This window comes from Vigna umbellata, chromosome 4 (genome assembly GCF_029865625.1).
Source record: "Vigna umbellata cultivar VRB3 chromosome 4, Vumbellata_1.0, whole genome shotgun sequence".
Taxonomy (NCBI): Eukaryota; Viridiplantae; Streptophyta; class Magnoliopsida; order Fabales; family Fabaceae; genus Vigna; species Vigna umbellata.
In genome coordinates, this window is record NC_142168.1 from 29,597,219 (window position 1) to 29,610,594 (window position 13,376).

At 36.2% G+C, this 13,376-nt stretch overlaps 1 protein-coding gene across 1 annotated transcript; it reads left to right on the forward strand.

The window, feature by feature from the left end:
* Positions 1 to 1,263: 1,263 nt before the first annotated feature.
* Positions 1,264 to 11,247, forward strand: PYD1 (pyrimidine 1). The gene is made up of 7 exons (XM_088112340.1): positions 1,264 to 1,800; positions 8,779 to 9,042; positions 9,135 to 9,305; positions 9,812 to 9,924; positions 10,014 to 10,200; positions 10,659 to 10,768; positions 10,886 to 11,247. Exons 1-7 carry the CDS (start codon positions 1,525 to 1,527, stop codon positions 11,040 to 11,042), a joined length of 1,278 nt encoding a protein of 425 aa, XP_087968466.1. The 5' UTR covers positions 1,264 to 1,524; the 3' UTR covers positions 11,043 to 11,247.
* Positions 11,248 to 13,376: the final 2,129 nt, after the last annotated feature.

Here is a 13,376-nt window from a genome sequence, read left to right on the forward strand (position 1 = left end):
CATAATCACTTTTCATACTTCATGCAATCCAAGCATATCAACCATCATGCATCATATTCATTCAGTCAACTAGCGAACGTTCATATAGTACAACAACATACAAATTAAATTAAATAAGTTTCCCTTACCTCTGAGCGTGAACGAACGTCCTAAAGACAGAGTTTGGTTCGCCTGACTACAATTCCTTCTATCCTCAACGCTCAACGACTCTTCAAACCAGAATCAAACAACAGACCACAATGGTTCAGAATGAGGCTATGAATTCATGCAACCAGAACTTGGTTTGCATGTGTCCGAGAACGAACGGCTAAGGACAAGAAGAACTTACTCGTTCAGAACTCAGAACTGATCGGTTCAAACTGAAGCTTGGGACGCCGGAAGTGCTTCTACGGTGCCTGAACGGAGATCGGAGAAGAGAAAGGGTGAGTTTTGGTAGAGAGAAAGGAGAACTTTTAGAGAGAAGGAGGAGAAAATGGAGTTTCGGAAATCAGAGAGGAGAATGGTTGCATGCAAAGAATAGTGTAAACTTTTGAAACTTTAAATTTGGCTTCTATCAACCAAAACCGAACGTCCAATTCCTTGCAGCCACCTGTTTTCCATACTCTAAAATTCTAACTCTCATCTCGACACTTGGCTTCTACTAAAAAGGGTTTTGGAGTGCGTTTTAATGAGATCTGACAAAATTCATTTTTTTCTTACATTGCATAGTCCAAAAGTTATTCAATTATGAATTGCACAAATTGAAGAAAGAAAAATGGATTTTTTTTATATTGGGTGCAGAAAGAAAGTTATGGAGGTACAGGAACCAAATGGCCCCTTTCTGTTGGACTAATTAAGAGCCCATATTGTGGTGATATACGGTGTGAGCCCAATGTATTGATCAAACATTGCTTGTAGTTTGAGTTTTGGGTGTGTCGTCATCAAATGTTGACAAAAAAAAATAAACAAACAAATCAATATCAATATTTTGTTACATTTCTCTTGTCACGTGAGACAGATGAAAGGAATAAAAAAATAGCGTAGGTAAAAAAATAAAAATAAAAATAAAAATAAAAATAAAAATAACAGGAGAAAAATAAAATAAACTAGAATAGAAAAAATAGTAACTTTATTGCTTTTGGTGAGTGTGTAACTTTTTCCCATGCAGAAAGAATATCCATCCATGTTCCTTCCCCACAAAATCAATGAATCCAAACTACAGTGTTATTAGTTTTATGCAATATATAATATTTTGCTAACAAAATTTTCCCCCAAAATCCTTATAATATTCTTTCACAGTCATTCTCACATGTTAGTCCAATTCTATGAAGGAATTGAATATGGTTTCTCCCAAACTTATCCGATACAATAAACCAAATGCTAGAAACGAAACAAGAGATTCATAATTGCACGTTCTCTTTTGTTGTCTCCAGCTCATAGGAAATCATATCAGATTCAGAATTTCAGATTCTCCCTTTATTCTTCCTATTCATCACCTTCTCCTTCCCCGAGCTGCTGTAGAAAGTTGTGATTTTTACTTTACAGATGGCATCTTTGAGCATGACCCAGATCAGAGCTGGGAATTGGGCGTCTGGGTTTGGCTTGAATCGGGCTGGGAAGGTTCAGGTTGGTCCCAGCAGCAGAGTTGGATTTAAGGTGTTTGCTTCAGAGACTCAGGCTACAGAGCCTGATCTTAGCGTCACTGTCAATGGGTTGCACATGCCCAACCCCTTTGTTATTGGGTCAGGTCCTCCAGGAACCAATTACACTGTCATGAAGAGGGCCTTTGATGAAGGTTGGGGTGCTGTGATTGCCAAAACTGTAAGCCTTTTTTACTTACGGCCTCCTTTTCTGCATTAGATTAGTTTGTGTGTTTAAAGTGTTGTTTGGTTTCTTGGTTTGTAAATTGTAATTTTTGAATTAAGGCTTAAAATCGGAGAGTTTGTGTTTTGCTGTCTGAAAGACCAATCTTTTGATCTTATGTTCTGCAAAAATTGGATTATGCCATCACGTTTAGTTATTAGTTATTAGCTTCCGTTGGTTGTCCTGTTATCAAGTTATTATAATCTTCATGATTTGTTATAGGTGATGTTATGCAACAATTAAATTTAACAAACACTCTGCAATAAAACTGCAATGATTGTATATTTCTAATGAAGAAAAATTCAATACAATCATAAATGGATTATTCTAAACACTGCCACACGTTCTGATCAACTCTAAAAACAGAATTCCTCTAACAGAGAGGCTAGCCACCGTAACTGCTTCATTTCCATGATATAGCACCTGAGAAAAGAATGTAAGGTTTAGAGGATTTGTTACAGGAGAGAGAATGGAGAATCTAAGAGGAGGAATTGTACCACAGATTTTTCATGCCCCTCCCAAGTCCTGTAACCTCCTATTTGACATTCTCTTTCTGTTGCTCCTTCTTGGTTTTTTGATTTCGTAATTGTTTGCCAGCTGTCCCCTTCCAGTAACTAACTCTGGATTTGTCTCCTTGTGCATTATATCTTCCATATGGCCATCCATTTCAGCATTTGCATCAGTAGGGACCTCAACATTATTTTTCTCTCTAACATTACCCTCCCCATTAACAGCAACCTTGTCCTCAAGGTTGAATTCCGGATAAGCCTTGTAAAATTCTGCAGTGTGCTCCCATGTGGTGAAAGAGTGTTCCCCTTCTTCCCATTGTACTTGGATCTGTTGTACTTCTCTTCCAGCCACTGAAATTGTTCGGCTATCTAGCACAGTCGTAGGTGATATTATAGGACCCCATTCTGAAGTCTTTAAGGGTAGAGGTAAATAATGTTGTTGGTGTTCCCCTCTGAACTTCTTAAGCAGCGATATGTGGAAAACATTGTGAATTTTAGCCTCGGAAGGTAATTCCAGTTTATATGCTACAGAACTCAACTTGTGACTGATCTTGAATGGACCAAAATAGCGAAGACCAATTTTCTGGTGTTTCCGTAATGCCACTGAATGTTGGCGGTAGGGTTGTAGCTTAACTAGCACTAAGTCTCCTTCTTTGAATTCTTCATGACGTCTGTGCTTGTCAGCAAAGTGTTTCATAAATTGCTGAGACCGGGTCATGTTAGTGCGCAACTGATCAAGTAAGTGATCCCTTTCAACCAATAGTTGTTGTAGTGTACTATCATCTTGTACAGAGATTTCATAGCGGATGAGGGATGGGGGTTCCCTGCCATACAGTGCCTTATATGGGGTCATTTTAATGCTGTTGTGGTAGGATGTGTTATACCAATATTGTGCCCATGGTAACATCTTCACCCAGTTCTTTGGATTGTCAAAACAATAACATCGGAGATACATTTCCAAGGTCTTGTTTAATATTTCGCTTTGGCCATCCGTTTGTGGATGGTATGCGGAGCTCATGGAAAGAGTTGTTCCTTGGAGCTTAAATAGTTGCTGCCAGAATTTGCTGATGAAGATTTTGTCCCTATCAGAGACAATTGATCGAGGAAAGCCATGAAGTTTGATAATATGTTGCACGAAGGTTTCCGCCACTTGTTGACTAGAGAAGTCTTGTTTTAACGGTAAGAAGTGGGCGAATTTCGATAGTCTATCAATCACAACCATTATAACCGAATAACCTTGTGCTGGGGGTAAAGCAGTGATAAAATCCATGCAGATTTGTTCCCAAATTTGTGATGGAACAGGCAGAGGGTGCAACAATCCTGTAGGCAACGTATTTGTAGTTTTCGCTTGTTGGCAAATGGTGCAATTTAACACATAATCTCGGATCTGTTTGTGCATGTTAGGCCAATAAAATTGAGAACAAATTCTTTCTGCGGTTTTAGCAATTCCTGAGTGTCCTCCCACCTTAGTGTCATGGTATTCTTTAAGAATTAAAGGAATGATGCCACTATGTTGGGGTACTACCAGCCTATTCCTCCACAATAGTAAGCCATTTGTGCAACTATACTTGCTGTCCGATGACCCTGTGTTAAGGCATTGTTGTAGGATGGGTTGGAGTGTCGCATCCTTGAGCAAGTCCTCCTTAAGTGTGGGCAGCCAATCCAATTTAGGTGTTGACCAAGCAGCAAAGAAACAACGGGATAGAGCATCCGCTGCAGTATTTTGGGAACCTGGTTTATATTTGATCTCAAAGTCATATCCCATAAACTTATGCAACCACTTCTGCTGTTCAGGTGTTGACAGCGTCTGATCAAGCAAAGATTTTAAACTCTGTTGATCGGTTCTGATGATAAATCTTTTTCCTAACAAATAATGCCTGAATTTGGCAAGTGCCTCTGTAATAGCATAAAGCTCACGAACATACGCTGACTGTTTCTGAATAATGGAAGACATTTTCTTTGAAAAGTAAGCAATAGGGTGTTTGTTCTGAATAAGGACAGCACCCACACCAATTCCGGATGCATCTGTCTCGATTTCAAAAGGAACCTCAAAATTTGGTAATGCTAACACAGGTTCTGAAGTAATGGCTTGTTTCAAGGATAGGAAAGCTTCAGTAGCTTTTTGATTCCATTGGAAAGCATTCTTTTTAAGTAACTCAGTCAGTGGAGATGCAAGTGAAGCATACCCCTTAATGAATCTTCTGTAGTATCCGGTAAGACCTAAAAATCCCCGTAATTGCTTGATGTTCCGTGGTTGTGGCCATTCCAACACTACCTGCACCTTGTCTTTATCCATGTGAACACCGTTTCCCTCAATGGTGTGACCCAAATAGTTGATTTGTTGAGTACCAAATGTACATTTGGAAAGTTTTGCATAAAGGTGTTCTCTTTGTAGAACTTTTAACACCACTTCCAAGTGATACAAATGGGTCTTCCAAGAAGCACTGAAAACTAAAATGTCATCAAAAAACACCAAAATGAATTTCCTCAAGAAGGGCTGAAAGATGTTATTCATTAAGCATTGGAATGTAGCTGGAGCATTTGTTAACCCAAAGGGCATGACCAACCACTCATAGTGCCCTTGATGAGTTCGGAATGCTGTCTTGTGCCTATCTTCGGGTTTTACCAGAATTTGGTGATAGCCGGATCGTAAATCCAATTTTGAAAAATATTGAGAGCCATGTAACTCATCGAGTAATTCATCAACAGTAGGTATTGGAAAACAGTCCTTCACAGTCAAAGCATTTAGTGCTCTGTAATCCGTGCAAAATCTCCACGTACCGTCCTTCTTTTTAACTAATAATATTGGGGAGGAGAAAGGGCTCTTACTAGGTTGGATGATACCATCATCTAACATCTGTTGTATCATGGATTCAATTTGCGCTTTCTGACTATGTGGGTAGCGGTAAGGCTTGATCTTTACTGGCTGAACTCCTTCTGGCAGTGGAATGGAATGATCATGGTCTCTTGTAGGTGGTAGACCCGAAGGCATTTGAAAAACCTGTGCATAATTCTGTAATAATAATACCAAATCCGATGGCAGATTTGGATGCAGCTCCAAGTTGGGCGGTTCAGGGCATTCATCCTTGGCAAGCTGTAGGGTGAAAACTGCCGCAACGGCATCAATATTAATAAGTCGTTTCATATGATTGAATTGAGCGTGTCTTGGAGTCGCGGTTTCCTCTCCTTTGATAGTGATAAATTTCCCTTCATGGAGAAATTTAATGAATAAGGCGTCATAATCTACAATGTGAGCTTTAAGAGTTTTCAACCAAGTGGCTCCCAAAACGAGATCTCCTCCTGCCACATGGAGAACATAAACATCTGCAATATTGATCGAATGTCCCTGTATTGAAACTTCCAAAGACGGAAGACGACCTTCAACTTGCATTACATCAAAATTTCCCACCATGACCTGGAATCCAGGGGCTGGATGCACTGGCAACTTCAAAAACTTTGCAACTCTCGGTTGAATAAAGCTATCGGAGCTTCCACCATCAATCAGCACTTGTACCTCCATACCATGCACAAAAGCTTTTAATCGAAAAGTATCCGATCCGGGTGTTCCCTTCATCGCATTCAACGAAAGATGATGTTCTAGCACCTGGTTTTCCAGTTGTTGCAGCTGCTGCTGGTCTTGTTCTTCTCGGTCCGGTTGTTCATGATGTAGCATTGGCTGCTCAAGAACTTCTTCTAATTGATATAACATGAAATGTTTGTTAGGGCACTTGTGGTGGGGGGTAAATTTTTCGTCGCACCAATAGCATAGTCCCTTGTCCCTCTTGAGTTGTTCTTCCGCTGGAGTGAGTCTCTTGATTGGAGTGGCGGTGTGTTGATTTTGGGTGGTATGAGGGGGTGTGGGAAGTAATGGTGGTAGTGAAGTTCTTAGGGGTTGTTTGAGTGGAGGATTGGAAGCGGTTTTGTAATTCGGTGGACGGTATGGATTGGGTCCTGGAGTGGTTTTGAATGAAGAAGAAAATTTATCTTCATAAAGTTTGGCGAGACTAACAGCACGCATCAATGAAGTTGGGCATTGAGCCTTGACTTCTCTTCTAATGTCCATGCGTAATCCACTAATGAAACAGTCGCGCAAAGCCTCAGCTGGTTCAATGTTGGTGCGATTAGCTAAGGTAATGAATTCAGTGTAGTATTCTGAAACAGTACCTTGCTGTTGGAGTTTGAAAAGAGACTCGCGTGGGGATTCAAACAAGGTGGGTCCGAACTCGATCTCGATGGCACGTTTCATCTCGTTCCATGAACGAAAAGGCATTGTGCGTTGTTGCATCTGGAACCAAGGAATTGCTGGGCCGGACATGTGCATTCCTGCAATGGCAATTTGTTGCTCGTCTGGGATCTGATAAAACGAGAAATATTGATCTACGTTAAATATCCATCCAAGCGCATCAGAACTATCAAATCGGGGAAGATCGAAATTCATTCGTCGTGTTGGAAATGGTTGATGATTTGTAGTGTGGACTTCATGATAGGAGTTCGCATCATGGGTATGGTCCCGATTGGATGAAGAAGTGTGAGTAGCATTTTGGTTCTGTAAAAGCATAGCTAAAGATTGTTGAATATCATTCATCCGGCATTGAGTAGCCTCATTGATGCGAGCGATTTCAGCACGATGAGCTTCCGCATTGCCTTCCAGTAACTGATAGAGTTTTTTAATCTCAGCTTCCATCGTCTTCATCCTGGTACCGTCGGCCATGCTCAATGAAAGCACCAAATGTTATGCAACAATTAAATTTAACAAACACTCTGCAATAAAACTGCAATGATTGTATATTTCTAATGAAGAAAAATTCAATACAATCATAAATGGATTATTCTAAACACTGCCACACGTTCTGATCAACTCTAAAAACAGAATTCCTCTAACAGAGAGGCTAGCCACCGTAACTGCTTCATTTCCATGATATAGCACCTGAGAAAAGAATGTAAGGTTTAGAGGATTTGTTACAGGAGAGAGAATGGAGAATCTAAGAGGAGGAATTGTACCACAGATTTTTCATGCCCCTCCCAAGTCCTGTAACCTCCTATTTGACATTCTCTTTCTGTTGCTCCTTCTTGGTTTTTTGATTTCGTAATTGTTTGCCAGCTGTCCCCTTCCAGTAACTAACTCTGGATTTGTCTCCTTGTGCATTATATCTTCCATATGGCCATCCATTTCAGCATTTGCATCAGTAGGGACCTCAACATTATTTTTCTCTCTAACAGGTGACACTTGTTGATGTTCCTGGTAGATCATCGATTTTTCTCTTGAATCTTGAATTGTTGTTGATTCTGTATTTAGGTGTATTTTATAGTTATGCTTTTGGTTTCTTTCTTTCTCAAGGGTGTAGTGTAGCTGTAGATAACATAATTTTAGTGACTATAGTGATAGAGATGCTAGCGTGGCTAAAATAAACTTTTATTTGTTTGGCATATTGTATGGAAGGAATATTGACAAATACCGCACAATCCGTCTTCATAGCTTACTATTTTGGCTGTTGAAAGTATTAACATTTTGTACTTCAAGACTGTCTACAGGTGAGTTGCTGTATGAACAACTCATTAATAGGCTTTCAAAACATCAGAAGTACTAATGTTCAAAATGTTTTCTTTTTGGTTAATCCTTTGGCTTCCATTGGATAGAATTGATCTAATCATAAAGCAGTCAAGTTTCTACTTTCTCGTTTTTTTTACATTTCTTTTAGATCTGTTTTAATTGTTTTATGGGAAAGTAAACTTTAATAATCTGTAAAATATAATGAATTAATGCAATGAGTTTATCATCATAACTCACAATGTGAATACATTCCATGATACAACATTTTGTTTTTGATAGCTTTCTAATTTGTTGCCAGAGAGTGTAAGTTTCCTGTGAAATTGCTTTCTGTCTATCAAATTTAACCAATTCCTCTTGAAGTGTTCCTTTTCCGTTGAACCATAAAATTTATCTAAAAGAATTAGGAAATTAAATTCATGACCAACAGAATTACCATTATCAGATGATTGTAAATTGATGGTGATTTACTGTCATGAATTGATAAAGCTCCTGTGGTACTGTATTTCACAGAATCAGAAAGGATCATCAGCCATATCTGGACATGGCATGCTTACATATTACTTTTTGAGATGTGCTTGATGCCAAATATTTTAATGCTATATTTTCTACGTGATTGTTAGAATCAACAGATATGCAGAAGGTAGAACTGCCCTTTCTGTAAAAAATGTGAAGTGGCTGGTTCTTACTTTCTCAATGAATCCAATGACTTGTTTTTATGTTTATTTTCTTTTTTGTGTGTTAAATTTTGCATATACTTTTTCTTTATAAGCCCACTCTGTAACAAAACTCCGTACCTCTGTCAAATATGAACACAATTATGTAATGTTCCCTTTCTACACTATTTTGAAAGATTTGATATTCTTTTCTTCTTGCTAGGTCTCACTTGATGCAGCAAAAGTTATAAATGTAACTCCTAGATATGCCCGTTTACGGGCAGGTGCAAATGGCTCTGCAAAAGGAGAAATTATTGGGTGGGAGAACATAGAACTTATCAGTGATAGGCCACTTGAAACCATGTTGAAAGAATTCAAGCAATTGAAAGAAGAGTATCCAGACAGAATTCTGATTGCTTCAATCATGGAGGAGTACAATAAGGCTGCTTGGGAGGAGCTTATCGATCGAGTCGAGCAAACTGGAGTTGTAAGATGTGTTTCATGACTGAGTTTGTGACACTTGATGTTTTTCCAACTTGAAATGTCTGGTGGCTGACCTCTCTGATATTGCTGCTATAGGATGCAATCGAAATAAATTTCTCATGTCCTCACGGTATGCCAGAACGCAAAATGGGTGCTGCTGTTGGCCAAGATTGTGCTCTTCTGGAAGAGGTTTGTGGATGGATAAATGCTAAAGCCACAATTCCTGTTTGGGCTAAGATGACTCCCAATATAACTGATATTTCACAGGTTGGCTTTGGATCTTGTCCTTTTGTTACATGTATACTCTTAACTATAATACTATATTCTCATGTTTAAGTGAAAACCTGAATACCTATCAAATTTGTGAATTACCATTGAAATTTTGTATTGTTTTTTTTTTTTATGTTCTAATACTTCATGATACTTTACTGATACTTATCAATGAAGTATCTCTAATCTATAGAGCAGTAATACTTTATGATGACGATAATTTATAATTTTTTTTGTTAACATTTATTACATTTCATTTTAGTTTGTATTCCCAATAACAATCATATATTTATAAGTTTTTAAGAATTTTGTATATTTTTCAATATGCATATATCATGTGTCGTATCTTATTATTTTCACAATAAGTGTATGGATGTATCGGATACTAGTCTTATCCGTGTATCATATTGGAATAATAGATCCATTGCACCATACACCATGCACTATGCACATTATAGCCATGACTACCATGCTAATAATTTTGGGGTTGATTTTTCTTATAGCCAGCAAGGGTTTCTCTAAGTTCAGGATGTGAGGGAGTATCTGCCATAAATACAATCATGAGTGTCATGGGAATCAATCTCAATACATTACGTCCAGAGCCTTGTGTTGAGGGGTTTGCAATCTCACTTACCACAAATTCATAGTTTTGCCTTGGTTTTTCAACCATCTCATGTACCTAATCTGTCTAAATTTCGTTGTTAGGTACTCAACTCCTGGGGGGTATTCTGCAAAGGCAGTCCATCCCATAGCACTTGGGAAGGTGATGACAATTGCAAAGATGATGAAGTCAGAGTTTGACAGTGAGAACTATTCACTTTCTGCCATTGGTGGTGTTGAGACAGGCGGAGATGCAGCTGAATTTATTCTTCTTGGGGCAAACACTGTTCAGGTACAATCAACAAACACTGTTTTAGGTCTAGTGACAAACACTCACAATAGGTTTCTCCTTGTTTAGTGGAAAACACGAGTTCCAAATAAGTTCATGTTAAACATCGTTGTCATTACATTAAGATTTTATGAAAAAAAAAGGAAAGAATAACATGAGAGGACCACGCAAACACATGATAAAATTACATCGCACATGTAGGCAAAAACAAATATCTATCATGAAAAAAACCCATGATTTCCTTCAGGAGAATCATTCCATACTTTGATCTCAATATACCAGGAAAAAGACAAATCCAAGCACACTATATAGATGTTTTCTTTTATGTGGATTAATTTAAATACATTAACAATGTAAAAGTTGTTTACATTATCATCCAATTATAGATTACCATGTATAAGATTCTGAAATTTCTTACACTGTCAGTACATAGAAATCAGACTCTCTTCATTTAATTGTAGGTGTGCACTGGGGTTATGATGCATGGCTATGGTCTTGTGAAGAAACTATGTCTTGAGCTTAAAGACTTCATGAAAAAGCACAATTTCACAACAATAGAAAACTTCAGAGGGTACAGTTTTGATCTGATATGGTTTCCCTCTTCCAATATCCTAAAAAACAGAAAAAAAATGCATGTTTGACTTTTTACCATGAAAAATGCATATTCTAATTTTATTTAAAATCACAGGGTTTCTCTTGAGTACTTTACTACTCACACTGAGTTGGTGAGAAGGCAGCAAGAAGCAATTCAGAAGAGAAAAGCCATAAAGAAAGGCTTGCAATCTGACAAAGACTGGACTGGAGATGGTTTTGTGAAAGAAAGTGAAAGTATGGTATCTAACTGAAATCTTCAGCCAAATCAAGCATCATGCAACCTTTCTTTTACAATTTTTCATTATCATGCAAATGAGGAGGTGAAGCACATTATCCTTTGTTATTAATCATGGATATTTATCTTCCCAAGAACATTAGAATGTATTATGTCAGAAAATAAAGGAAGTATTTTTAACAAAATTCTGGGAAGATTATCATAAACCTTTACTTGGGTCAGCATTCTCTTGCCAACATACATTATCTTTATGTTACTTTGGTATACTCTAATAGAATGAAGTGCTAAAAAATAGCTGTCCACTTTTAATATTGACTGTGACATGAGAAAATATAATCTGGCTAAATTCTTCAGATATATATTTTATATAAATGAGAACAATATTCTTCAAACTTTGAGCTCAAACAGTTCAGTTCTAAGCATTTATGTATCCTTAGGCCTGTTCAAGTTTTTCTTTTCAATTTTAAAAAATAAATTTCAATTTTTCATAGTCTGCACAGGGAACAATGGTGTAGCAATTGACCAGTCAATTCAAATAATGATTACTCTTCATTTTAGGGGGAAAAAGTGTGAAGATGTTTCTATTCTTACTCAACCTTATGATGTTCTCTAACATGAGGACAATGCTGCATTCCATAATTCTGCTATCTTTTGTTATAACATTTTTAGACAATTTGCTTAGAAATATTGGATTTAAGATGACATTTTTACCAATTATATAACTATTATTATTAATTTAAATCTTAATCTTTTATTTTTCCAGCGATATACTGTAATTCTTTAATATTATATTTTACAAGAAATATATCAAATTATATATTTTAGAGTATAATTTTAAATTGATTATGTTGTGTTATAAAAGGGGCACGTTGATAATTTCTTATAGAGAAAAGAATTATCGGTAAAGAAAGAAAAATCCTTTTTTTTATTCTTAGGACCAGAATAGTGTTTTGTTTTCTCCTCTGTTGTTTTTCTAACATAAAGAAAGAAAAAGGTAAGAAGAATATGTTTTAACTTGATTATTTTTGCTTTTCTGCTTCTTGTTTGTCTTATATGTTTTCCTTTTTCTATTATTTTTTTTGTAGATGCTTGGTTTTCTTTTTTAGTAGAAATAATAAATAAATTGTAAAATAGAAGAAGATTTTGAATTTTGTTTTGAACCATTTAAAAACTAAAAAAAAATTGAGATTTTTAATTTCAATTTTTTTTCGCTATAATTTAATAAGCTATAATTCTTTTTATGTTAACATTCAATTCAAGTATCATTTCACAAGCAAATAAATTCTAAATATTCTTTGTTATGAAACTTCTCCAAACATTAACCAATATCATTGCTAAATTTGTCAAGATAAGACTTAATACCTCTATTGACAAATTTACAACAGCTAAGCATAAGATTTACATTCAGGGTTTTTTCAGAATGTAAATAGTTTGAGTCAACAAAGCCGAAAGTATAAAAGCAAATAGTAAAAAAGGTTCCAAGAAAACTCTATCTTGTACACATATCTTTTTAAGAGACTTATTTGTGATTAGGTTCAAAATTCTTTGATTTGATTACTCTTAGTGAGAGAGAAATAATCATTAAAACATTACATATAGCATTAATTTCAATAGAAACAAAATTAATACATGCCCAATTAAAAGTATACAATGTTGTGAGAATTTCAAATTTAATTAAGTCTATATTTTATAGTTTAAGTTTATAAAATCAATTATACTCTTTACTCCATAATATCATCATTTTCACCGTACATGCACCTTTATTAAAAGGACTTGTTGTGATAAATTAAATTATGTTGAGTAGGTAATATTTCTATGATTAACACATGAGACATTAAATAATTTATTCTCAATATTTTAGTCCACTTTTTTTTTTTTTTACTTTAATCGCTTTTGAATTTTTGCATTGTCAACAGAGGCACAATATGGATTGGTCTAGATCACGTACATGATAATTCTAATTAGTATTTTTCTTTAAGTTTAATCAGTTATTTAATCTCAATTTTGGTTAAATAGGTTTCTGTTTCTTTTTCAATTAATTTTTAATTTTTTTGAAAATTGATTTAATTAGGTTCTTTCAATTAAAATAATCATTATAAATAAAGAGATAAAAAAATCGACATCACGTGAACCCATGGAGTTCTTCTCCAGGTCTTGGAGTCTTTCTGCCTCGGAAATCTCAAAGGCTCCCATACGATGTGCATTATTTCCAATTATTCTCTCTCTTGGAACAAGCCTCTCCCTTCATCGACGTAAACCGATCAAAGATCGAGACTTTCCTATCCCTGCTTCACAAAATCCCAGAAATTACAGAACCTCTAAAGTACAAGAAGTCGGAAGAAAAATTAGG

Excerpts from the sequence above, each read along its gene's own strand:
- PYD1 (XM_088112340.1), top strand. The coding sequence starts at position 1,525 with ATGGCATCTTTGAGCATGACCCAGATCAGAGCTGGGAATTGGGCGTCT. Across the intron at positions 1,801-8,778 it reads GTGCTGTGATTGCCAAAACT|GTCTCACTTGATGCAGCAAA; the intron begins GTAAGCCTTTTT and ends TCTTCTTGCTAG. Across the intron at positions 9,306-9,811 it reads ATATAACTGATATTTCACAG|CCAGCAAGGGTTTCTCTAAG; the intron begins GTTGGCTTTGGA and ends TTTTTCTTATAG.